The 27,464-nt window shown below is 42.3% G+C and overlaps 1 protein-coding gene across 2 annotated transcripts; it reads right to left on the bottom strand.

Annotated features, from left to right (window-relative positions):
• Positions 1 to 1,011: 1,011 nt before the first annotated feature.
• UBE2G1 (ubiquitin conjugating enzyme E2 G1) lies at positions 1,012 to 27,166 on the bottom strand. 2 transcript variants are annotated; one of them, XM_021550887.3, is made up of 6 exons: positions 26,864 to 27,166; positions 12,180 to 12,282; positions 8,814 to 8,911; positions 7,579 to 7,757; positions 4,274 to 4,397; positions 1,012 to 2,184 (listed from the first exon to the last, which is right to left on the bottom strand). In XM_021550887.3, the coding sequence occupies exons 1-5, from the start codon at positions 26,907 to 26,909 to the stop codon at positions 4,311 to 4,313; spliced, it is 513 nt and encodes a 170-aa protein (XP_021406562.1). In that variant the 5' UTR covers positions 26,910 to 27,166; the 3' UTR covers positions 1,012 to 2,184; positions 4,274 to 4,310. The 2 variants fall into 2 exon arrangements, with proteins under 2 accessions (XP_021406562.1, XP_077643609.1); XM_077787483.1 differs by lacking the exon at positions 26,864 to 27,166 and having other exon boundaries at positions 8,814 to 8,906; positions 12,180 to 12,285.
• Positions 27,167 to 27,464: the final 298 nt, after the last annotated feature.

Below are 27,464 nucleotides of genomic sequence, written 5' to 3'. Positions count from 1 at the left end.
TCTGTGGTGAACTGTGTGTGGTACTTTGGAAGACAAAACAGAGACCTTGCTGAAAGCAGCAAATACCTGGATGCCTCAGTTCTAGATACACTGTGGAAATTGAAAAGGAAGGTCAGCCTGTGGGGGAGTAAGTCCATTGGTAGGTTTAATAAGATCAGCTTTTTTTCCAGTCTTTTTTTTTTATGAAAAGAATGACAATATGCCACTGAAATTCTGCAGAGTCCCAACTGTAAGTGGAAAAGGGTAGTCAGCTGGTGGGAAAGAAACCTGCTCTGAAGACCTTTCAGACAAGTGCTCCAACAGGAACTCAAATCAGCTCTGGTGTCTGGGGCATTAACTACTGCACCTACCTGGCTGCAGTAGCAGCTAGCCACTTAAAAGCAAATTATTTCACAAAAAAATATCATTCCCAAATAGGTAAATATAGATATCAAACATACCTGTTTATCTAAAGCACCCATAGGAGGAAGTAGGACCTTTCCCTGTAAGTCTTCTTACACTAAATGCCTTTTTGTCCCCAAGAGCTGCCTCGCCTCTAACAACTGTCACCTCCTTCCATGCCAACCCCCCTCACAACACCTGCAATATGTGCCTTTCACCATATGCATGTTGCACAGCAACATAAAATGAAGTCCAGCCAGCAAATTAAGACTGAAGGCTTCTTAAAAGCTGACTCTGACACTGGAAGTCTTGATTTATTAGTGATTTATGCTATGCTGTGGAAAGAGTTCAGTAGTTTCAAGGTCTTCTATAGTTTCTTTAGTCAAAGGCTTGACTGTGAGCAGATACTCTAAGATTAGTATTTGCTCACTAGAGGGTCAAATATGGTTACAATAGGGATAAAAGTGTGTGTTTTGTTTGCTCTTTTGTTATTCAAGATGAAGCACAGCATGTCCAATTGCTCAAGTGTTTGCTAGTGTTGTGTTGTTGATGATGTTCAGGTAAGTTGTGCTCCAGCTACAACTGTACCCTTCCTATTGTGATACTCAAGACAGCCAGTTTGACACATCATTATTGGAAAAAATTATATTTTGGAAGAACTCACTACAGAAGGTGACAGAATTCCAAAAATCAAATTACATGAAAATATACATCGCCATTTTCTTTGTACATTAGGTGAGGAAAACTCTGAAGTAGATAGAAGGCAAAGCAGATGAAGGGCCACAGAAAAGAGTAAAGGAGGGAAACTATTTTTAATACCAAACCCAGAAGTTAGTCATTTGAAAGCCTACAATGTGCATGCTTGAACTCAACCTTGAGAAAAAACAAGCCTCCCCCCAACACACCCCACCCCACAAACAGGCAATGAAAAAGGCAAACCAAAAATTTCACCCATAAAAAGCAGCTCATTCCTATTTTGGACTAACTTAGTCAACCAAACTTCCAAGTCAAAGCATTCAAGTCCTTGGAAGTTAAAAATCCATCAGGCTGCTCAAGGGTGCTCCATGGCCAGTTTTATTGCTATACCAAATTCAAGAAGGATGAGTAATTGAGTTTAAAAAAGGGGTGGGAAGAAAAAAAGCACCTTTGAGACTACAAAGGTCATCATAAAAGAAGACACAAGTAATTGATAGCAAATCCTTTCAGGGTTTAATTAGGAAAATTGTAAGTTCTGATGGAGGAAATAAAAAGGGACCACATTTCCAAAAACCCCCCAAAAAAGAGATACTAAACTTTAATAAGCAAGAAATTTTAATTAAGCCTCGGTGGGTCAAACGAAAATTAAAGTGGGAGGAAAAAAAAACCAAAACCAAAAAAACCAACTTGGTTTTGACATGCTTCACAAGTTGCTGTTCTTTTTAACTCAGGAAACAATGAATAGGGAGAGAAAAAACCTGCTAAAATCTTTAGAATTTACACAATTCTATCCCTAACTACAGACAGCATTATTTGGTACAATGTGTATTTGTGGATGTACATGAACAGTATATATATTATCCGGATCATGTTGTGCTATGTACACATCTTTACAATTCTTCCTGAAGGTTAAAGCAGTTCATTAGATTTCAAAATGCGTAATCATCTTGTGTTGGCACTTGTTAGGCTCTTGTCAGCATTGATAACTGGCATGTTTTATTGCAGCCCAGTTCCAGCCAGTGTTTGCCAACTTGTAACAACAGAAGTCCAGCAATAGGTGGGTAGAGTGCAGGAAAAAAAACAGTGCCATGTTTCTCAATTGGAGACCTGCAAAGAAATCACAGGTATTAAAATAAAACCCCTCCTCACCCTCAATTATTTTCAAGATGTTAATTAGTTTTTCAAGCTCAGGAAGATAACTATTACTTGTTCAAGAGCTTCACATACCTCTGAACAGAAGATGGATAAATCCAAACTCATCACCTGAGAAAGACTGGAGTTAGTTCAGCACACTGTGTATCCAAGCTCAATTATCAGACTTTCTGGCTCCTGTAACTCGTGTTGCTTGTCGAGTGCGCAGCTTGTAAAGCTTTGATTATTCACACACAGGGCTAAACACAGCAGATTTATCACTGAAAAGGCTGTGCATTACTTACTGGGAAAGGTGGGTACAAATTGTACAGCAGTGCTCTGCAAGCACCGACACCACAGCCCCCTGTAACACTGGGATGGTTTGAAACCAGCTGTGGCCCCTTCTCATCCAATTCCCTGCCCATCGCTCGCTTGGGAGGAGTCACCAGACTTAGAAAAGCTTTTGCCTTCCAGAAAAGCAACACAGCCAATTACTTAAAATATTTGTCAAGAGCATTGTTTCACTATAGCTAAGTTGAACATGGCAACAGAGCTGAGGTTAGTTAAGGATACTCTGGAGTGTTACTCACAGTTATTCCTTTTCTCCAAGACAGGAAAAAAAAAAGTCAGCAGCATTAACAATTTTTGCACTCCAGTTACAGGCAGTTGTACAAGACTTTCTGTTCCTTTGCTTAGTCTTTTGATCAATATTAAGCATTTTTCATGCTTAATCCATACTGGACAGAGTTCCTTTCAATCCAAGCATTTCTGCAAAGAGGGACTGCAGAACTAATTTGTCACAGATGGAGCCTTCCCTCAACCCCCCCGTGTTTACAAAAGGGTAAGAAAGGAACTCTCTCCTGTACAACTGTGATTAGAAAAAACCTACCCGGCTGAAGAATGTAGTAAGCTGCTCTGGTTCAGTCTGAACTACAAACAGTGCCATATTTCTGTCCCTGTGAATTATGTATGTTATAGGCAACCAGTAAATATGTATTTGGGGTTTGCCAGCCAAATGGGTCAGAGCAGTTTATTTGCCAAACCAACCATTAAGAAAAGGCAGCTTCAACATGAAGTTCTGTTTTGCTTTGAAAAGCAAGAGTGGCAAATTATTACCTCATGGAGGAAGTTTTTCCTTGGCATACCCAAGACAAAGTGACCAAAGGCCAGGGATTTAAGGGCCATGCCTTAATACAGAGCTTTCTATGAGAGGTTATTAAAAAAAAAAAAAGCCCCATTAAAACCGAGACGGGATTGTGTAAATTTGAGTTAAGTATCTTGAGTCAGAAGCTCTTTAACAGAGTGGCAAAAAATGCAAATGTCACGTCAGCTACTCTCAGGTCAAAACTTGTCCAAGTTCTCAGATACGCCACAGTTCAGTTTCCAAGCAGAACACAGCTGTTTTTATGAAGTTATTCCCAAGCCTTCTTCACTAAAGATGTTTTTTGGGCTGCTGAAGAGAACACCACCTTTCTTGACATTACTGACTAGTAATATCTGAATTTGATGCTTTCTGCTATGCCAGGAGAGTTTCTGTTAAAACACCCATAGATACCTGAAACAAACCCTTCTCAGTGGCTCCTGACAACCTCACTGAAGTCTCATTTAACTCCTATGTGCAACATGCCACCAACATCTGCAAGATAATCCAAAACTCCTGAGATAGTAAGACTTTCAAGATGCTTTTAAGATTCTAATAAGTGCTCTTCACAATAATGAATATCAAGGAATTGTCACCCCCTTATATTACAGCTCCAGTAACCTCTAAGTGCCATTAATAAAGCAGGATGAATTCCGATAAAGAGAAGTTCAACTTCTGAACAGCACAAACCACAAGAATACAAGAGAAGTTCCCCAATTTTGGCAGAACAGGCTGTCAAGTGCACTTAAGTTCTTTTAGTCTTTAGTACTGCATACAGGCAAAGAGTTCCACCGAGATCATGCAGCTGAGAAGAAAGGTATGGGGGTTTCTTTTTGCTTTTGAGGGGGAGAAAAATAGTTCAGCAACACTTAAGCAGGAAATCCTCAACTCAGGTAACTGACTTGTCTTGAGAAGGATACTTACCCTGAAAAAAGTGAAGCTACTAGCTGCTGAATAAGTGTCACTCAAAAGCAGTTTCTTGGCTTTTTCTTACACAGCGGGCAACTTTTCTTTTAAATTCTCCATTTCTGTCTTCTCTCCATTCTTTCTGTAATTGAATAGACAGCTTTCAGATGTCAGTCCTACAACAAGGAGTTGTACAAGTTCTAGGAAGACTTTTGTTTATGTTTTCAGACATTAGCCATCTAGTCAACACCTAAATTTGCTTATAATCATTGAGCTCCTCACTGAAAACCTGTGATATTCAGGACTTTTGAAAGTTTACTCTGGGTTTCTGTGCCAGCTGCTTACAAGACAGTGAGGATGTTAATTTTCCCCTTGGATTTTAGGCACACTCAAGACTAACCTAGTGGCTTACCAGTATTTCACACTGTTTGTGCTAAAATCTATTTGCTTCAGCCTGCATAGTAGCAGCAAACTCAACCCGTAGACCACAAGCTGTTGTTAGGTGTTAGAGATAGTATCTTTAACTGCAGCGGTGAAAAAGGTACACAGGTACTGTGGAGCCAGCAGTTACTCTGAGATTTTTGTTAAGACAGTTTCAGTTCCTTCAATCTAGCCAGGACACTCCAGGACAGAAATACAGAAGTCACAGTATCTAGAAGAGGCACAGCAGTGTCCTTGGAAAGCAAACACCTCCTGGTTAGATATGGCTGTAAGATACTGGCTCTGTGAGAAAGACCTTAGGAGAATAATCAGCTCACCTACAGGGCTGCTCCCTGTGACAGGGATCTGATTTCAGAACTGCAGAGATGAAGAGCCAAGATAAAGATGAGCAGGAAGATAGGTAAGAGGGAAGTGAACCCAGAGATGCACACATCAAGGTATCACAAAAACCTACATGAGAAAGTGCAGCCAGTTTTTTTTTGTGCCAGGCTCACAAGGAGCTCAGATGAAAGCACAGGAGCATCAGGTGTAGTTAAGATTGATGTGCTGGGTACTGCCTTCCAGTCAGAAGTGGTGGGGGAAATATAAAGAACCCCTGATTTCATCAAGTTCCACAGTTCTTAGTTTCTGATACAAGCAATATACTCTTACTGCAGGGGTGAGGGAAGGGGTCAAAACCCCCCACATTGTTTCACCTGATGCAATCTAGCACACAACACCTTTTCACCCCCAATTGGAGTGAAGGTTGTAGTTCATTTGAATGATAAATAGCATATCCCAACATTCATCACCTCCAAGCTCACTTAAACAATCAGCACACTGGAGAGCCCAGCATGTCTTAACTTTCCTATTAAAGCACAAATAAGGCTACTAATTAGTTTGTTCTTTTTCAGCAATTCATGCAGCAAACATTTGGTTCCTTGGACTGGGACATAGGACAGCTTACACAAGATGGCTTAAAGCCAAGAAAAGCCTTGAATTTGTGCCCTCTTGAGCTTCAGAGCCTTAGTTTTTGTTTCTACTTTTTCTATTTGTAGTTCTATGAATTGTTCAGATTTGAATAGCAGGCAAAGTTTCCAATCTGACAGCTGAATCTCCAAAAATGTAATTTTAGGTCATTAACTGTTCTATTTGCTTTTCAAAATATCTATTCAGGTTCCTGATGCTTATTTTTCTCCCACTCCAAGATACAGTAATCCAACAAGTATAGTTCATTTTTTCTGAAGGCAAGTATATCCCCTGCTCCTATAATCTTGTGAATTGCCTGTAACATCTTATTCACTAGACTCACTTAAAAGCAGAAACTACTGACAGCAGACAAAAAGTATCTTACAGTAACTGCCAAATTTTATTGCTGTGGTTAACACAGGAGCTTCTGATTCTTCATTACACTGAGTATGTTTCTTGCTAATATGAAGAGATCTACAGTCCAGCAGGAGAAGCCAACTGCTCCAGCAGCACTTCAAAAGTTCCTTGAAACATGTAATGCCACAGTCAAAAATAGTTTCTAGCATACAAGGTGATACCTCACTACTACCTTCACAGTCAAATCTGGATTTTTTTGTTCTTTCATGCTGGGCTACAAAAAGCTGTTTTTATTTTTGACCTTTATCCTAAGGCAAAATTAATTTTGTGTCTACCTTTCCTAAGGAAAAAAAATCCCCAAAAAATTAAAAACTCACTCCTGAAGTAGTTATCAGAGTGGGGCACAATACAGAAAGTCTGATGTCAAGAAAGTGCCAAGCATAGCTAAAAGCATGTGCTTTCTTCAGGGCTAGGCCAGCTACATTCAACATATGAGTTTGTGAACTCAGGAATTCTAACTGCACTATTAGCATTTTATTAATAACTTGCTCCTCCCAGTGCTCTCAGTAGGAAATGTCCATATTTCCTGGGTAACTGTTTCCACCAGAAACATGACATGAAAAGGGAACGTCCAACATTTAAAAAGGTTAAATGAGGAAATTGTTCACTGCAACTTTTTGTTTTCTGTTTTCTTCCCATTAAATATGTTCCACATGAGTCTGTTCCCATAATGATTTTTCAGGGAGCTCAACCACCTTTGAAAATACAACACAGCAGATCAAAGGCTCCAGGAAACTCCTAAACTCCCACCCACTTCGGGAAGATATAGCTTGGCTGACAGAACAGGTTAACATTCCTTTACAAAACTCTCATCACACAATTCCCATCTCCTTCCTCACTCCCACAGTTAAAAGAGCTAGAACTTCTCTTTTGTGAGAAGACAACATTCACTGCTGAACTGCAATTCAGGAGCATGTCAGTGTTATGTCAGATGAGCAGGGCCTGAAGTCTGTCCCCCTGTGCCTTACCAGAACTGAGACTTTTCCCTCTTCCCACTACAAACATTTCTCAGCCTCACTCTTATATTCTGCTCTAGACACAGCTCTTCTAGAGAGCCAATAGCTGTGTTTATACACACACTGAGCACATGCCATGGTCCAGAACACCGTGCTGCATCAAACACTTGCATCTCACACCTGCAGATTCACCCTGGTCTCTGGCTGCAAATCAGACCATTTTCCTCACTCCAATCTAGTCTGGGACAACCCTCCCTGGTGAGGTGAAGGTCAGATGCCCAGTAAAGCCTTTGAGTACCTTCTCAGAGCACAGAACTACACAGTCAAACCCACTGCTCTAATCCATGGGACAGAAAGACTGCTCCAGAGAAGTGAAAAGAAACTTCCCAAGGCTAATTAGTAGTTTTGTCTGACAACATCACCGTTTTTCCCAACACAATGGTAGCCTTAGCCTGTGATAGAAAAGGTTCTTCCCAAAGTTACTGTTGGCTAAACCAGAAGCAGAACTTGATTGCAAGGTTTCTACATTGAAGACAATTGGCAGACCAACGAAAGCCTTACCGCTGCATCAACATTAGCAGGAGAATCACCATTGGGATCTGCCAGCATAGAAATAACACTAATCATTATAGTTTCCACTGTGTGAATGGGAAGCCAGCGTTCCTCAGGTTTTTCATAGCCATATTTGTCTTCTCCAGGCTCATGAAGAATTGAAATGCAGACATCGCCGTTCTTGTCAACTACAAAATAGAACAAGGCATATTTCAGTCATGAACAACATGCTGGCATTTCTTCAGGACAGTCATGAACTGCTTATTCCAGCTAGTCTGAAATATGTTAGTGAAGACACTTCATAAAGAGGGAAAGTAATTAACTATTGCAGACCTTAAGCTGTAATGAACAGGGCTTGGTGGAAGTCTGGATGTGCCTGGACTCCTGACAGAGAGGGCACATGGGGAGGAAGGACTCAGTCTGACATCATGCTGCAGCTCTCAAGATATTTATTTAGACAGGCTTCCACCACAGCCTTTTCTGTAAGTTCAGCAAACTCGAGTGACTTTTTTCCACAGCAACAGCATCAGCTGGATATTACTGGAACATATTGAAATATGATTTAAACTGCTGGAATTAGAAAGTGCCTGACAAGTACTCTGGTATTTCCAGAGCTGAAACTGACACAGCATTAAAATACTCCCTTGTCCTTTTGATGGGAGCACTGTCTCCTCCCACCTCTCAACATCTAGTTTCTAAAGTTGAAGAACATTTCTCTTTCCCAGTAAAACCATCTTCTGTTTTATTTTACCTTCCCATCCAATCTCCATCAGTCCATAATAAATGAGACATTAGGAGAAGTCTCCTTTAGAGAGACTAAAAGATTTCTTTTCATGCTTCACTAGATGAGGACAACCTTGGGCTTTCTACACTGAACTGCCAAGTCAGTAACAGGAAGATTTAATAATTGAAGGTATAACAAAAGGCAGCTATAGAAGTCAAGTTTTTCCTCAGACTAGAGTTTTGCACTTTGGAAAAAAAATTAAGAAAAAGATCCCTGAACAATTACCAAGAATGCAAGAACCTACTCAGAATAGCTTCTGAAAATACTTAAAGAGTATTTTAACCTGTCAGAGTAGCACTATTAAAAACTCTGCCATTGTTATTAGTTCTCTAAGTGAGGATGGCAAAGTAAAAGCAGGGTTTCATATTTCTAACATGAACAGAAATGTATCTATTTGTCTTCACTTTCTGCATTTTAGTTCTGAACTACAAAAAGAAATTGAAACTTTGACATTTCTTACCATTCGGATGCCAGATTTCTGTGATGAATTTCATTTTTGGCGGCCTCAGTGGGTAGTCTTTTGGAAAAGTAAGATGAGCCTTGAAAACACCACCTTCACTGGGGAATCAAAAATATCTTAGTAGAGTTTCTTGTAAGCTTAAGCCGAAGATCGGAACTTACTGATGTTCTAAGTTTACACTTTAGACAATTTAACATCATGTTGGTAATTAACAGTATCAACACTTCCATATGCAATGTAAAGAGTTTCTACATTCAAAAGATCCTTTTATAAGATACTGCCAGTTCCCCAACATGATCTTTTTTAGATCTAGGAAGATGTTCCAGAGGGGAAAAACCATGGGGGTGGGGGAAAAAAAAAAAAAAAAAATCAAAAAACTGCCAAGGAATTTACCATCTGGAATCACAACTTACATTTTTCCCTCCCAGTACATTTATTAACAGGAAAAAAAAAGGTATTGCCAATAACTGCCTTTCTCAAGTCCAGTCCAGCAGACACCCATTTTCCTCTGCTAAGAGGCCTCAATCCTAATTCTGTGGTCTCATCTGCAGCAGTGAGCCCCAGGGAAAAACTGCAGAAAGCTCTGGCTGTGTGTAGAGCATTAAATGTAAAAAGACTTCCAATGCCACCTTTTCAACACTAAGCTAAAGTGACTCAGGCATGACAGTGAGGTGTTCTGCATTAGTTACCCACTCAACTGGAAAACAATAATAAACAAGAGACATCCAGGTTTTATGTGGAGTTACAGGCCAGGAATAATATCTTTTGAAAAATGTGAAGGCCTGTATTAGATGGAAAGGTTTACAGATGGAATACTTTGCTAATGTCAATAATATTTGTCCTACTACTGTCATTTCTTCTAACTGAAGGCTGTAACAAAATTTGGAAAGGCAGAACAAAGTGGAATATAAACCTCCAAAGAAGATGGCATGAGATGCACGCTGTGACAAGCTACTCCTCAGCAGGCACACAGACAAAACAACTGGTAAAGAAAACTGTTCAGTGCAATTTTTTTTTCTGTATTTGTAAGAGTAGGAGTTAATAAAGTGCACTGGCTACTGAGAAAAATAACATGTTTTACCAGCATTTACCAAAGGGGTGCAGCTCCAGCAAGTGTCTCAAAAAAAAAAACAAACCCAAAACAAAAAACAAAAGCAAAACCAAGCCAAAGAAACAAACAAAATAACAACCCCAAAAAGGACTGCCTTTAAGTAACTTGGCTCTTTGAATTAGCTGAGAGGATCTGAACCCACAGCATTTATTTTTCACAAGTTTTAAAAACAGCAGGCAGTTTCCAAAGAATACTTCATCCCAACAGAGGTAAGAATTCCAGAAACACTATTTTAACACCCATAATGTCAAGACCAAGGAGAACCAGATTGTATTTGTTGATAGCTGCAAACCAGTCAAACCCTTTCTTTCAAACTGCAAAAGTCCTTTCTTTTTCTTTAAAGAAGTAGATCCTAAAGCTACTAGGTTCTAGGGCATCCCTGGTTGCCCCATATCAACTGCTTATAAATACAGGTTTTAAAGTGGATATACATTAGATAACAGTTAATGAAATACAGCTGTCAATAAAGGTGTTATATGTAGTAGATATAATTCGCGCCATTTCTAATATGATATATGCAATATTGAATATTTGTTAGAGTATACACGTTTGTATTAGGATTCCCCCCCACCCTCGCCGGTGAGACTGGGTGTATATTGGAAACTGATTTACAAATAAGAAGGTAAGGCTCGCCAGGAGATGAGCCGTGTCTGGGGAGATAAGGGAACCCCAGGTGCTGATCATCGCGTGAACGACCCGAGATGGATCTCATGGAAATCCTCAGGCAGATACATGTGAATTCCTGTTAAATTTCATCAAGGGATTCAACAAACTCGGGACACTGAATTGTTCTCCCTCATCACCAAAAAAGAAAATCTTATTAACATATGGACTCTGAATAGAAGAAAAGACTGATTGCTGAAATCTTGGCCCCAGGAGGAATTTTCCCTATAAAAACCGCTTGGGCCAGGATGAAGGTGTGTGGGCATAGAAGAAAACCTCTGCTGAACCTGAATTCTTGTTGCCCACCCAGGGCCAACCCCGGGCTCGTCTCCGTTTTCCTTTCTAGATAGAATTAGGTTGCAAAATAAATATTTATTTTATTTTTTCATATTAATTTGGCTGGACAAATTTTCATTTATAACAAAGGGAAATCAATGCCATTTTTAGCAATATTCCTGATAAAAGTTTCTGTCAGTAGAGTAATGCACTAAGAATAAATGAAGTGGGATCAGGAACAAGATGGATGTTTGAAAATTAAGTTAATTAAGTTAAACTATTATATATGACCATCCTTATCAAACAGCCCAGGGAAGAAGGGTTCAGTGTAATACTACCCTGAAAAACAGCAACCAAGGACTGGAATAGAAGAGAACTTCTTACCTAAAAGCCTCAAAAAAAGTTCAGGACCCAATAAAAGTGGAGTTAAAAAAAACACTATTGCAACTTTTAACACCTAAGATGACAATCAATTGGAAGCAGCATTTCTTTATTGACACTATTTATAAAATAGCCATGAGAATGTAACAGAACCACAGGACTGTTCAGAAAAGGTCAAAAGAAGTTGGAGAAACCATCTCATGCAAGACATGAGAACCACAGTGCAGTGAGCTTGAGGAAAAGCCAAGCAATTTGATTTCAAATTTTGAAGTCTGCTGACAGACTTCATGCTGCAACCAAAACTGACCCCAAGTAAATGTCACAAGGTTTTTTGTATCAGTAGTTTACTACTGCAACAGCTTAATGAAGAGAACAGAGGTCATCTTCAGGAGTACACTTTAAACTGACCTCTCCTGGGCAGAGAACCTTTTCCCAGAAACTGGAGTAGATCACCCCAAAGTACTCCAGGTCACACCTGGAAGTTCTCCCATCTCAATCTGACAGGATTTGAAGCTAATTCTGTGGACTGCTGCAGTTTCCTCCAACTACATCCCAATTGAATTGAGTATTTTTCTACCATCACACACATGAATTTGTAATGGTTTAACATCAGTTGAACAACAGCCCCCCAGCAGCAACAGCAAGATTTTATCTGCCTTACTTACATATGAAAGAAAACAGAAGCTGCCTCTAAGTGCACCTATTGTCTTTCTTTCCCATAAAGTAAAAAGAGATGAGTGTTGCCTTTTCCCAGGGGAGCAAAGCAGTTTAGAACTTACACACAGCAAATCCAGCTATTCCCACGTATTCTGCTACCAAAAGAAGAGCATTATCTGATTTAGCACAAGGTTTTAGTTAACTTCTATTCACTAGGAGCAAACTAGAAGTAGTAAATCCGAGTTCATTCAAGTTTCTGTAGAAGTATTAGTACTTACTATAGTGTATCTGGAGGACCAATAATAAGGACTTCCCATCGATAAAGATCATTGTCATCTATTAAGCCCGCTGAAAAGCCTTCCACTGGATTTTTGTTGAGCTCTGTGTAGGAAAAAGAATTTAAGAGAACTTTAGGTGTCTGTAGTACACATTTGCTGGTTTTGCTGCTGGTCCACACATGACCAAAAAACCCCACGATGCTTGGTGCTTTCTCATGGCCTGAGTGAGTGCCCTCAGCTCCCCCACCACAAACACTTCTGCCAGAGCTGGGACCGTGTCTGACCCTAAAACTCTGAGTGTCATGTGAGCAGAAAGGCCAGAACAACACACAACTATGGGACATGGTCTCCTAAACTAGATACCAACCAGCGTTTAGGTCAGGAAACAGGTTTTCTAATAATACAAGAGCTTTACAAGAAAAGAGCCAGCTTAAGTCTGTCTTTAACTCTAGAAAATGTTAACAGAAGACCAAAGTCACATTACGTTTTTACTTAAAAGCAACACTCTATTTTGTTTAAAGGATTTTTCTTTCAGACTCAAAACATTTGAGACCTGTGCCAGTGAATTTTGGAGATAATTATTTACTATATTTTGAACTAGTAGAAGAGAACATAGAAGACGCTCTGGTATGGAGCTGTGTGTTTTTATTTCTTCCTTTTGCTTCATCATTTTTTCCATCAGAGACAAGCTATAGAGCATTCTAAGTGTATAGGCTACTTCATACAGTTACTACCAGACAGAGGCTTCTCTGGAAATATCTACACACAAGTAAGTCACAGCTAGGTCTAAACTCCACTGAACTTGTGTTTTCAGCCTGCTCCAGGAAAACAAAAACCCTGTAACATGTGAAATTAAACACTTCAAATAAGTTTTGCCTATAATCCAGTGGTGGGGGTAGGAAGGTGAGAACATCTATTAACTGACAGCTTCAGGTCAGAAATGACATTAAATGCCATATTTATACCAAATTCTTCATCCAGCATTTCCAACAGTACATACAGGTCTTGGGTACTTAGGAAGGGGGAAGTTATTCCTTCAATTGGTCATTAACTTCCAGATTAAATTAAGAATGGTAGTTATTGTGGAAAAAAACCACAAAAACAACCAACCATACTTATTTTATAATCAGTTAGACTCTATGCAGTCCTCCTTATTCTGCTCCACAGCACAGTCTACATATTCCCATTTTGTAAAACTAAAAGCCGTAAGACTTAAGTTCAGGGGGGCCTTATAATGCCCTCAGGCACATGCAGAACTTTAAGTGAGAACCTTGTACCTTGCTGGACAAAATGCTGCCATTGAGTCCAAACCAAATTGCCCATAAGATTGCAATCACTGGTGGCCAGTTAAGTTCTGCACTATTTGAAGTGTGGCTGAAAAAGGCAAGAAGAATCAATTCAAGCCCTACACAGAGGAGTCTAAATCCACACAGAGAAAACAAAGTGCTCAGCTCACCTGAAGGACACCAAGACCCTGAAAAGGGAGACAGCAGGAATATCAACTTTAGTCATTACTAATTTAGTCAAACTTATCCACAAAGATGACTCAATTCTAAAACCCCAAGGAACATATTGAAAGGGGTTTTCCCAGGAGCTACTCAGAAGGGTGTAATCAGGAGGTAAGGTCAGCCACCCAACCCCCAAGGTGCAAGACAAAGATTTGGGTACTGAGCCCAATCATGTTTTCTCCAGACAATGCCTCTAAGAAAAGGCACCATCACAGGCTCTCTAACCAAGATGCAAACCTCAAACCCAAAAGCTACAGCATGGCCATGCCTGCTCTAAGCAAATCAGTTTTCAGACTCTGGCATCTATAAAACTTTGTGGAAACAGCTGCACAAGCTTTAGTAAGTATTTAATCTTAGCTGAAAAGGTAGATAGTCTAGGTGAGCCTCTCACATTAAAAGAGTTGCATCAGTCTCTTACTACCTCCTTAATACAAACATTTCTTCAGCATGGTCTATTAAAAGTTCCACCACCTCAGCAGTTGAATATAACCTGCTTTTTCAGGAAAGATCTCATTTTAAAAATTGCCTATTGTTTGTGAAAAAAGCCATCTCTGCTCAGGACATTTACATCTTCATTTCAGATATTATTAATACTGTAATACAGAATACCCACTGTAGTAGCTACAGAAGTCAGAATTCAAATAACAGGTTCTACTATCACAACTAAGACTTTGAAACTTGAATTTAAGCCTGTGAAACGCAAGTCCCATCATTTCTGCATTTCCACAGAGAAGAAAGGATTTGTGCAGAGCTATGTGTGAACTGCTGTAACTCAAACTACTCACATTTAGCTTCTTTATTGTTTGCAAGTTATCACTGCTCACTGATAAGACTTTAAAGACTGCCAGAAATTAAGACTGAAAAACTTCAAAATGTTTCTATTTAAATATGCCACATTATTTCCAAAGCCAATATACACATTTTCTTCTCTATTTCTTAATGTGTGCTGTTTCAATTTCTTTCAACATCTGTCTCAGCCTCAAACAACTTTATTCCTAAGTAGTTCAAAACATTTTTTGTGTATTTATTCCCAAAGAGAGACAGCTCTTACACTCCGACTCTCACCTAGGACCATGTAGCACTATATGGTCTTGCAATAGCAAGAGAACTTGGGAGAAGGAGTAAGATTCCTGGATGCCAACTCCTTTAATGCAGAACATCTGCAAACTGTATGAAAGGGACAATCATTAACAAAAATCTTCAGTTAAAGCAGCTAAAGACGACTGCTTAGTGGATGTTGCCTATAAAGCAAATGAGCATATCACTTTTTTTACAGGAGGTGCCATCAGTCTCAGCTTGTGAAAAGGTTATTTTCCTTCCATGACAGCAGCGTTGAAGCACAGCTCAAACAGCTACTGATTGCAGAAACACTCTTAGGAAAAACAATTAATATAAGCTCATACACCTTCTCCACAAGAGGTATGCAGAATTACCAACAGCAATTTAAAAATGAGCTTTTCCATCCAGATTATTTATGTTAAACTAAACAACATGGCTGGCAGGCAGACAAAAAAGGAAGTCTCAGGAAAGTTCTGCACTGAGACATGAAAAGCATCATCCTTGGCTGCTTTACCATGGACAGCCAGTAGCTGTTACTCATTAAAACCTGCAAACAAGGGCCCAAGGTTTGTTTGGCTTTGTTTTTTTCCCCTGGATATAGTGAGTGTTTTACCAGACAAGTCAACCAGTAGTATCGCCTGTTTCTTGCCTCTCCCTTCACTAGCTGAGCCGCACAGAGTAGTGAAACCCCTGGAGCTAAACCCCAAAGGAGCAGCAATGCAGGCAGGCACAAAAGGACCACACACACGCGGCTCAGTGACACAGGGCTGCTGCCAGGCTGGTGTCACTGCCCACCGCACAAGTGACACTGACACTGCTCCCATGGCAGGGGACAGACACCTGCTCCCTGCGCCTGCCAGTCCCCAGCAGCCACAGCATTAACTGCTTGCAGCCTGAACAGCAGCTTTCCTAGACAAACATGTGGGTAAAGCAAAGAATTCAGCTCCCTTGTCCAGGCAGGGAGAGGGGAACAAGCTCTTAGTGCAGGCCCACTACAAAGCCCTGCTGAAGAACTGCCCTAAAAGTCCTGGAAAAGCAGAGAAGCCAGACGCCTATGAAGAATTGTATCCTTCTACGTTATTTTTCCAACAGCTTTACTTTGAGATTTCTTGTTCAGATGAAGATATGCTGTACTTTTTAAACATAAATGAGTACATTACCATATTTCCATCATGTCCATGCCTAATTAAATGCCATTTACTTGCAAATACTATATATTACAGTCTGTAGTTTAGCATTTCTGACAATATTTTTTGAATTTCTGATTATTTAATATAATAGGCATTTTTCTACCCAGCAAAAGAAAACAAAAATCCAAACATAGTCACACTCAGTCTAGAAGCAGTTTCAGGTAGAGCCCTTTGCAGACCAAGCAGCAGCTAACAGCTAAAGCAGCACACACCTGGACAGCTGCCAAGCAGCAACATACTTGGAACAGAATCCAGTGTCTGCTTATAAATTAGACATTCAGTTCCTTTAATCCCAGCCTTGAACCTGGGATTAAATCCAATACCTGATTTGGGAGGTGAGGAAGCCTAAAGGCCCATAATCCAACAGAGTGTTTAAATCCAGAACAGATTTTAAAGCCCTATGGCTCCCTTTCCACATGATCTGCCACACAACACACTGTCTGTCCCTTTAGCTCTTACTAAAGCAGAACTTAGTTCCCATTGCCTTAAACTTGAGCCAACACAGTACCACGGGCTGCACTTCCAGTTTCAGTGTTTAGTTTACATCAAGCTACTGATGTTCCCACACTCACTGAAACTGCCTTTATATAAGCCAAGAGGCTTCACCAATCCCAGAGCAAAACAGCATCAACAGAAATGACTAAGCAGAAGGAGGCCCATAGCTCCCTAGAACAGCTATGTACGGCATCCAAACTTTTCAGCCTGACATCTCACCCGCACAGCCGCTGCATATGAACTCTTTCAGTATTTTAAGCTACATTACAGTACAAAGCTTTAAAAATATGAGCTCCTATACTTTTTAATAGCAGCATCTTTAGTAAATTACACAGTGTTTGAGTTTTGTGCAGACAGTGAATAGAATACAACACAAAACCGGACTAGGGAGCCCAAGTCCTGGCTGAGGCTTCTGGATAAACCATCCAGCTGATTTACACAGCTCTCACAGCAAGCAGGCCATACCAGCACTTAATATCTGCTGCACCTTAGACTTGTGTTGTCTCAGCACCAGTCCAGGAGCTTCCAACAACTGTTCACACTGAAAATCCTCATTATAGACTCTTCTCTGTACCCCACACTGTGACTTCCATATAGTCCTATTACTTCTCTTAAGTCAGTTACAATTTCCAAAACTTTCCCCCCTGCAAGATCCAGATGTACATCTCGGATTCTAGAGAATCAGGGCTGAGATTATGATAAAGTAACATGATCTCTGTGTGGAGATGTATGCCTCAAGCTCTCCAATTTTATCTGCTTTCCTCGTGTTCTCCCTAGCTGCACAAGCTCCCCCAAGAAGTTCAGACTAAATGTAGCACCAAATATGCACACACTCCTGATAGCCACTGTGGGAGTGACAAATAGACAACACTTAAAACGGAACAGATTAAGTCTCTGAAGGACATAGAAATTATTTTGAAGGGAGACTAAAGTAGTCAAGAGAAACCTGTCTTTAGCAGAGAGTCTACCAATCATTTCAGTAGAAGCTTTAGGTTTAGCCTGGCAACTAATTAATTTCCAGTGCTCCACACATCACTCCTTAATAAGGGCAGCATTTCAGGCTTCTACAAATCAAATTCTGAGCTCAAAAAATTTGTAAGAAGGGTTACACAACAACAGGCAAGCTGCATCTCAGTGCAGTGCTACACACCTTTGTGTACTGCTTCACTTGCCATCTCCTCAGCTATACCTGTGAAGTCTTCCTTAGCTTTGCACAGAAAAGCAGATTTTAGAAGGACAGAGGACAAGGCTAGAGGTTTCTTGTTTGATTTTTGATTTTATTCCCAGTCAAATTCCTAACCATGGACATAGTTCAGCTCTGCAAACAAATGGAGAGCAGCACTAACCTAAAGTTCCTAAAACTGCCACGACAGGTATGAGGATTAAGGTACCAGAGAAACTTGAGTAAATGGAGATGGGGATTACTTTACAAGTAAGATATCCCATTATTATATAATTAAGCTAAAAATTGAGTTTATTGATTCTGTATATTCTGTAGCTCCACAGTCATAAGAGTCATAGCATGCCTGGACACAGATAATTGAAAGTTCAGATTAGTTATTCAGTGGAAAACTGAGTCTTAACACATCAACCAGGAACTTGCAGGTTTTTGGTACTGCCTTGGTTCTTAACGAGCTTCCCATAATCCCTTAAAACCATGGAGGTGGACATCAGTAGACACTGTCAATGCTCCTTTACATTTCTCTCTCACAGGTCTCAAAACCAGCTCTTCGATAGTCTCAACTAGAACAAGATACCCAGCAACTGATCTAACCTGGCAACCCAGTTTACCCAGCCCACGGTCTGTTCCCATGCACCATTTCACCTGAGAATCCTAAAGACAGGCAAGAACAGTCACAACCTATTTTGAGGCATTTCCTTTCTGCAGCACTCTCCACACACAGACCCTTCTGTGTACACACACTCAAACCAATCCTTTTCCAACATCCCACACTACAGAAGGAAGGTCTGCTTTCCCCTCCCTCAATGCATTTGCCAATAAGCAAGTATCTAAACTTAAGTTACTGTGGGCCACATTTTGCCTACTGAACCACAAATCTTTTCTTTCAAAACAAATTACTTTCCTGTCCAAATCACTGGAAATACAAACATACTCATCTAATGAAAACCTTTGAAAGCCATAGTGTTGTTTGAAGTTTTGAGAGTTATGCTTCCAGAATTAAGTTCAACAGTAAATTCAGAATATATGTTCAAATTACCATGAGCCATGTCATTTTGGTAGAAATGGGAGAACAGTGCTAGGTAAAGGGTTTCCTGAACAGCCTTCTTTGACTAGACTGCTAGAAGCATGCTGTGTATCACATCAGACCAGAAACCAGCAATACACTACCCAGGTTAAAATGGAGGTTGAGTAAGGTCTGTTAAAAGACCACAGCAAAATCACTCCCAGTAAGTTTTGAATTTTGAGGGGAAGCGTTATGAGGAAGGGAAAAACAAAGATAGTAAAAAGACTTGGAAGAACCCTGATTCAGAAACCCACATGTAAAAGGAAGCAATTATGACATCAAGGAATATTCAGTGCTTTGCCCGTACAGCAAACTGCAGAACAGAGCCACATTCATCTGTCACACTCAGTGTAACAGAAATGCCACCTCCACTTTACCTCTTAAGAGCGGAAACAGGCATCAAGCATGGAGGACAGACAAGTACTCATTGGGTATCTGCATCTGTCTGCATTTGAGACGGTCACCCTCGGCAGCATTGAAGAGATCTTATCAGGGTAAGCAGTTTGAGACACCATGATTATCTCATCCTGAAGCAGGTGTCAAAAACAGGTCAGATGAATCACACTCTACACACACTTACTTCTGTCACTGCAAAGAGACTTCAAGTTTCAGATGCCTACTGTACACAACTGCTGGAATCTGGAAAGACAGGTGTTATCCTAGGTGCCATTAATGTAGCTGAATTTACCATGGACAGGAGAAGCTGATAAACTTCTTAAAAGCTAATTACCACTAGACTAAAGCTATGAAAAAAAAATCCATGCAAATATCTTCTGAGTAGTCACATACACATTAATCATGAAACAGCACTACTGCACAGAGCCAAGGGTTCTAAGATGTGTAGGGCTCATAGACAAAAACAGAACAACATTAGAAATCCACTGAAAAGGCTCTATACCATGTCTATGCCACAGGGAGACATTAACATCTAAGGAGATGTTAACATCTAAGTTGTTGTGCAAGTCAAGGACAATTTTCCAGCTTGTTTTCTCTCCTGCTTATAATATGAATAACAGGCTTGCATATCCTAACTTGAGCCACATTGTTATTGAGAATTGTTTTAAGACATTCCTTTAAATGACTCCTGACAGCACCACCTTCTACATCAGCACCAAATGCCAGCCAGCTAAAAAAACAGCCAGCTTGACCTATGAGGTGTATGATGACAGCACAGAAATACATTTCCCTTAACAATCCACACACAAAGAGACTGTATGTGAAAACATTTACAGAGAGTTTCTGTCAAAAAGTCTTTATTATTACTCTAAACCTGTGCAAAAACTGCTAACATTTATGTCCAGGAGAGCAGATATTTTTATGGAACCCCCATTTCAATTAGATTGCTATACTTAGTGTTCTTACAAGGTCTGGATATCTGATCTCTGCTCCAGCTGATATGCCTTGGACTTGAGAGTAGGAAAGAAAAGCAAGTATGAACATTTACACTTGCAGGATGGCCTAAAGCTCAAGCCTACTAGAGACTTTACTGAGTGAAAGATCTCATCAAGACTGAAAGATGGGCACACACCACTGAAAACTGAAGCACAGAGCAGGTGCAGCTGGGTGACAGCAAAGGCCTGCACGTGAAGTGCTGCCCTGATTCTGCTCCCATACACTGGAACAAAAAGTGTACAGGAGAGTTTCAGGAGTCACATGCCTTCTTCCTCACACAACCCACCTGCTCTCCTTTCTCCAGGCACCCAAGTCTGCACACTCATTTCAGTATTTGGTTAGTTCTTGCTTTCAGAATAGCAGCCACCCTTCAGATAGATCCGCTTCATTAGAACCCCATCTCTATGCTAGGAACAAACTGTTGTATTTTACATCAAAACAGAAGTTGATTAAACACACTACAGGAAGAAAACTGAGCAGAATGCCTACTTGAGGCAAGCAAGTATCACCTACAAAGGTCACTTATTTTCAAACTGTTTAACATAGGGCTTTAGGGGAACTAAAAACCAACTTGTACCAACTACAGAAGGGACCAAGTAATCCTACATTAGTTGAATATGCACATATTGTTCTGTCTTGCACTAAAAAATAGTTTCAACACTATACAGAAAAGTCAAGGCAGAATCACCTACAATTACATGTGGTTTATCCTGAAGACCATTCACTCTCCTTGATTTATCCTTATCAGTTTCTCTTAAACAAACACATATATATAGCAAAATGATAAATCCTTAGTTTACAGTTCTGCAGCAAATAATACTGAAGTAGGTATCAGTATCAATCACACAAGTCATTTTAGTTGGTTTTGCATGATTTAACATCTCCAAATGAAGCTTTTACCAACAAAGCAAAAATTCTAATGAAAGTATTTTCTCAAATGGTATGAATTTTGCTCCTTACTTCACAGGATCTCTAGCACTGTTCTCCCATTCCACTATTCTCAAACAAAACAGGAATAAATAATTCTACTGCCAGATCCAGATATGCCCTTACTGTGGTGTAACTTACAATACCTTGTTTGGGGGGAGCAGAGAAGCAAAGAACTCCGAGCTCATGGTAAGTTTGGCTCTTTCCCTGAAAGATTAGTAAACTGACCTAGGCAGAGCCAAGGCAGTGACTCCTTGATGAGGCAGGTTATTGCTTCATCCTGTTTAAGCAAGTGGTTGAGTCATCAAGCCCTTCCATTCTTAGTTTAGCCAAACCTCACTTTCCAAAACTGCCAGCACCCCTGAAATTTTGCTGGTGGTGCTGTTATAAATATTCTTTCCTCTGAAGATGCAAAGTTCAGACTATTTCTACAAGAGAACCATTTGGAAAACTAACACGTAGCAGGCAAAGTTCACCATTAGTCACATTTATCATGTTATTTACAGTGCAACTGAAATTCAGGCTGCTTGTGCTGTTGTAGTGATTGGAGTCTGAGCAAGGCCTGTGTTTTGGCAATGATACTGTCTATAAAGTCAGCTTGAGAAAGGCAGCTTTGATAATTCTGTCAGTACAACCTCAAAGAATCAGGATTATCTCATCTGCTGTAACAGGGCCCTATGCTGTCAGGGGGATAAGGTGACTGCCACACACATGCTGTACCTAAGTACACCAAAAAGCAACAGACCAAAAAAATTGATGGTTATCTAAAAACATGAGTCTTCTAAAAACAATATGGAGCAGTGCCTATAATTTCAGGACCAATTAAAATGCTAAATTTTACATATGCAGGACCTTGAAGTCCTAATTATTTGGGATAATACAGAGTATTACTGCCTATATGAACAGACCTTCACAAAGGAGATACCAGGCAATTTAGTACCAAAGTAATACCTCACATCAGTGCCTCTCAAATTATTATCTTGCAGACAAACTTACTATAAGCCAGTGCTTAACTGTAAACAAAGATGTCTTATACACCAGCCACCTCAGAAATATGCAGCATCTCAGCTTTGATGTATGGTTTTCATTTTGCAATTCCCTCTCCATTCACTACTCAAATCGATTTTTTTTAAAAGTTGTATCTAATTGCCAAAAATTCACCTAGCTCAACATTACCCAGTAAGAGTTTTCTGCAGAAGTAAAAATTGTTCAACTGTCACATTAAGTATTTAATACAGTTCTCCAACTTGCTAGTTTTTAATTAGACATTTCTGCTTTGAAATAGAAGCTATACACACTTTAAACTGAAATAATGCCATGTTTCTCACGTTTAAGAAAAGCATTAGAGTGGCTTTTTCTGTATCCTAAATTGGGAGATTATTTACAGCCCAGCTCAACTTCAGCCAACAAAGGCATGGTTATTCCCATTTCCAGTGCTCCATGTTTATGTTACAGAGAACTTGCACTTCTAGTTCCACCGTGCGCTGCTGATTTAACTGCATCCTCCCTATGTGATTTTGCTGGTTGAACTAGACAAGTCTGCCTACTCTAAAGTCAGCAAGAATTTGGCAGAAAGATGAAATAGAAGTATTCAGAGACATACCTCAGTCTGTAAAACCTTGGGCTCGACAGCTCTGGAGACTGGAAGAGAAGCCTTACACCCTGTTGTCTGCATCTCTTTTTAAAGAACATAAAGTTTTGGGGCTGTAAAAAGAACAGTTTATCCTCCACCAGCTCCCCTGAGGGGTGAACTCTGCTAACCCAGTGCTACACTGATCTACATACTTGCCAGAGACTTTTTTTTTTTTAAGTTCAGGGGCACTTTTTTTTCGTGTAGTTTTTCCTGCACTCTGCCTGGAAGAAATGGACAGATCATAGCTTCTATTTCACATTATTATCAAGCCACAAAGTGCCGCTCTCCTCCACAAAAAAAAAAAAAAAAAAAAAAATCCACCAAACCAAAAACAAACCCCCAAAATAAAAAATCCAAAAACCAATAAAAAACCAAACCCCACCAACCAAAAAAGTAAGAATAAATATGTTTGAATTTTAAACTATTTCCAGAAGCTGCTACTGCTTACAATTAAGTTGATTTGGGAGGGAACCACATTTAATTTGACAGATATCCATAGATAGCTGATCCTCCAGCTCTAGTTAGTCCACCCTTTTTAAATGGCTTTGATATTAAGAGATCCCAACTCATCACTTCCTTAAGACTTAAAAAAAAACAAAAAACCCAAACCCATAAAAACTACCAGAAGTTCTTATTACTTTGAATTGTTCTTATGCCTAAATGGGGGTGAGCACATGTCACTATAAAAACAGCTACTACACTTAGTCCCTGGGGATCAGGCTCAGTATTTCATTAGCAAAGGCACTGTGAAGCCACATAGAATTTGGGAGATTAAAAAATAACCCACATGTAACTTGAAGTTATATTTTGTGACTGTCATTGAATGTCCCTTCTCTCTGAGCATTATCAGCATCCAGAACATGCCACTGAAGCACACAAGCATGTTGTACATGGTGCTGTGGTACCAGCTCCCTGATCAAGTTACAAGCCAGCTCTTTGAGAAAAAAAAAAAGAAATAAAATAAACAGAAGTCTGTCTTCATACACTCACTGGAGCAACTTCAGGCTGTCAAGTTTTGCTCTATTTGGTAAGGCCCATTGTTTTACATCTCACTGACAGCCAACAGCCTCATCAGTTGACCTATACTTTGACAAAGTACTCAGGAATTAAAACAGCTCATTAAAGTGCTCCATGCCAGACACCTTTCCCCATAATTAAGAACCAAAGCATATGGGGGACCAACAGGTAGCCACTCTGAGAACTACTGTTTAACATTCCTCTCTCTTCCTGACATTGTTTTTACTTCTGGACATTGAAAAGAGATATCCAGGGTCTCACCATTAAAAAAAATTATATATTCCTCTACTGCTCCATCATTGTATAGGTTTCAGATCCTCACTTCAATCTCCCTTCATTTCTGGATGTCTTCAAATCTGTCATTATTGAAGCACTACTGAATGACCTAGAGCAATTTAAACTAGCTTAGAGCACATAACTCATATCAACTATTTACTGTTCTCCAAAACCCAACCACCAGGTACAAGTCCATGACTCACCACACCTGATGTAGGCAAAAGCTGCATGGAGCAGAGAGACTGAATATCAGTCCCACCAGGGCAAATGCCACCAGACTGGTGGCTTTTGGTTTGAGGTAGAAGAAACAATGTGGGTAGTAACAAAGGGACACATTGGAGCAGACGAGTCTTGGAAGACAGTGAGCAGTAGGGAAGGAAAATCATGAAGCTCAACCTCTACACGCTAAGACTTCAAGCAGCCCGACACCACAAAAACCAGTGTCAGTCCATTGCCAGCTCAGTTCAGATGTCACACAGAAAATAGTTTCTTCCATACATGGTAACTTTCTCAGGTCAATTATTCCACGTAAGACTTTTGAAGAGTTCAAGACTCTTCTTCAATGCTCGCCATACTTCATGCACACCCAAAGTCACTTTTAATCTGGTTTCAATTTCTTTTAGTACATGTAAAGGGATACCAAAGGTATTGGTATTACTTAAAACATAAAACCCCCAGAATAGCTGTATGATGTAAGAAAACTGCTGCAGTCAGTACAGCTGAATCAGTAATAGGGGCAACTAGAAAAGTTCCCCAGTTTTTACCAGTACACATAAAGCCTTCAGATTAGAGTGAGCAGAAAATTAAACAGAAGTTAACCCTAGATCTAGTGGTCTAACAAATGTACTTAGATATCCAGTCTGTGCTTACACAAGGCCTTAAGATCTCACAAGACAAAAAAATCCAAACAAATAAACAAAAACAACACCACAGAAGCTGAATGCTTACTATCAAGATACTTCAACCAAATGTCCAACTTTCTTTTGTGGAGCACAATTACTGAATTAAAAGATAAATTCCAGACAGCTGAACAACTATTCTAGGTTACCAAATGCTTTTTTTTATCAAGTTAGAAAGCAACTATTCTACACTGTTTCCCTTTAGGTATCATATATAGGAGAGAGAAGCTTCACATCAGATCCAGTCTGGAGCTCCTGCAGTAAGCCCATACCGAGGCATTATTAGCTTATCTGAACGTGCAGACACCTCACTGGATGTCACTAATAACTTCAGCAGTTACCAGGGCATTAACAGGTGCATGCTGATGTTCAGGACCAAGGCCACAGTATGCGATTTTAGCCACAGTACAAGATTTTTTTTTTTTTTAAGACCTTCACGTTAAAGGGGTAAAAGGTTCTGCACTAGTAGTCAACGATATTGAAGTTTCTCAAACTGATCATCAACCGAGGCCAGAAAACAGTGCTGGAGATGCACAAACACATCATCCAGCTCGCTATACTCGGTTATGCAACCTCATGTCTTTACTGCTAACAATGCTGCTTTCCACCCTTAGGCTTCCAACGACATTAACTGAAGTTTCGGGCCAAAATTCTCCTCCGGGAATTCCTGTGCCACCCAGTGACCCTGTCCCTTTGTATGGCTACTCGGCCAACTCCAGCCAGTTTTGCAATTGCCCGAGTTTAGGTACACCTGGCACACATTTCCTTAACTGGGTACGAAGCAATTTTTACGTAAGGGACGAAAAAGGCGACCCCAGTCTCCCAAGGTACCGTGCAGAACCGTGCGCTTCCTCGAGTGGATCGCCGTATCCCGGCCCAGCAGGCAGAGGATGCGGCGAACATGTGCAAGTGGGGGAGGGAGGAAGGGAGCGCTGCCGGCTCGTTTCCCTTTAAGTGTGGCAGCGCACACATGGAGCCGCATTGTGCGGCCCCGCGCATGCGGGGCCCCTCGGCGGGGCCGGGCCGGGCCAGCTCGGCCGCCCGCCCGGGGACAAAGGGAGGGGGCGCGGCGACACCGAGCCCGTCGGACACCCCGATGACACCCCGCTCCCCTCCGCCGCCGGCCGGCCGCGGCGGCCAGGCCGAGTCCGGCCCCCAGGCCGGTGCCCAACTCCTCCTCCCCCGCGCCCGTCCCGCCCTCTCGCCCCCGGCGGACCCCCCACCCCTCTCCCCGCGGGTCCCCCCGCAGCGGTCCCACCCGCTCCCCCGCCCGCAGCCGCTGCTGCCCGGTCATGTCCCCTCCGCCGGTGCCTGCGGAGCCCCCGCCGCTCCTCCTGACAACAAAGGGGCCAGCGGCCTCCCGCTCCCGGGCACGGGAGGTGAGGGGGAGCCGGCGAGGGGAGGCGGGACGAGGGTACCGCAGGTCCCCGCGGGAAGGGGTGCGAGTGCGGGGAGTCAGCCTGGGCCCAGAGCGCCTCGTTCCGGGGGTGGGGGAACAATCCTTCCTCCGCTTCTTTCCGGCCCCTCAGAAACACCCCCAAACATCAGCCCGCACGCATCCCCCGCGCTGCGGGACGAGCTCCGGCTCGGCTCTCCCCCCGCCCCAGGCAGACGGGACCGCAGGGGAGGGGACGAGGAGTCCTGCAGGCTTGGTGCCGGGGGGCTGGGGGGTGCCGACAAGCGCGGCCGGTGCCACCCCGCGCTCCCCCGGCGGGACGGGCACAGCCGAGGGGACGCTCCCGCACCGTGCCGGCCCCGCTCCCCTCCCCCGGCTCCCCTGGCAGCAGTCGCCGGTCGGGCTCCCCCTCCCCCGCTCGGCCTAGTTCCCTCGGCTCCCGGCTGGGCACAGCACGGCGAGGGGGGGCCGTAATCTCCCCTTCCCCCTCACACACACACGCACTCCCGCCCGCCCCCTCCCCGAGCCGGCGCCCCTTCCTTCCCCCGCTGCGGGCCGCGGCCCCTCCGAGGCCGCCCGGCCGCTGCTCCCCCGCGGCGGATCACCCGCCGCTCTCCCTTCCTTCCTCCGCCGCCGGCCCAGGTACCTGCTAGTTGTCTCCGCAGTAGCAAGGCGGACTGGAGCTCCGTCATTCTCCCCCGCTCTGCCCGGGGAGGGAGTCCCAGCGGCGGCGGGGACGGCGCGGCTCCTGGCGCTGCGAGAGGTGGCGGCGAGCGTCCCTCAGCCCGTCCGCTCCGCGCCCGCCGGGGGTCTGGCTCGGCGCCGGCCGCCACAGCACGCAGGGTCCCGGGCAGGGCAGCGCGGCCGTGGCTCCGAGCCGCCCTCCGCCTCCTGCTCCGAGCCCTCAGCGCCGCCACCTCCCGCTCCCCCCGCCAGGAATTTCACCGCACTCGGGCCCGCGCAGGCGCACCCGGGCCGGCCGCCGGGCTTCCGCGCCGCCATCTTGAGAGCGGCCGAGGGGCGGGAGCCGCGCTCGGCCGCCATCTTGGGAAGGTCGCTCCTGCCCTCCCTGAGTCAAGGCTGGCTTAGCGGGCAGGAGGGAGAGCGCTCCATGAGGGGAATCTCCTCGAGAAGGACACTTAGGGACATAAACTAAAGCACATCAAGTTCCACCTCAACTTGAGGGAGAACTTCTTTATGTGAGCGTGGTAGAGCACCGGGACAGACTCGTCCAGGGAGGGTGTGGA

The sequence above is a fragment of the Lonchura striata genome, chromosome 20 (genome assembly GCF_046129695.1).
Source record: "Lonchura striata isolate bLonStr1 chromosome 20, bLonStr1.mat, whole genome shotgun sequence".
Classification (NCBI taxonomy): Eukaryota; Metazoa; Chordata; class Aves; order Passeriformes; family Estrildidae; genus Lonchura; species Lonchura striata.
This window is presented reverse-complemented; position numbering and strand designations above follow the sequence as displayed.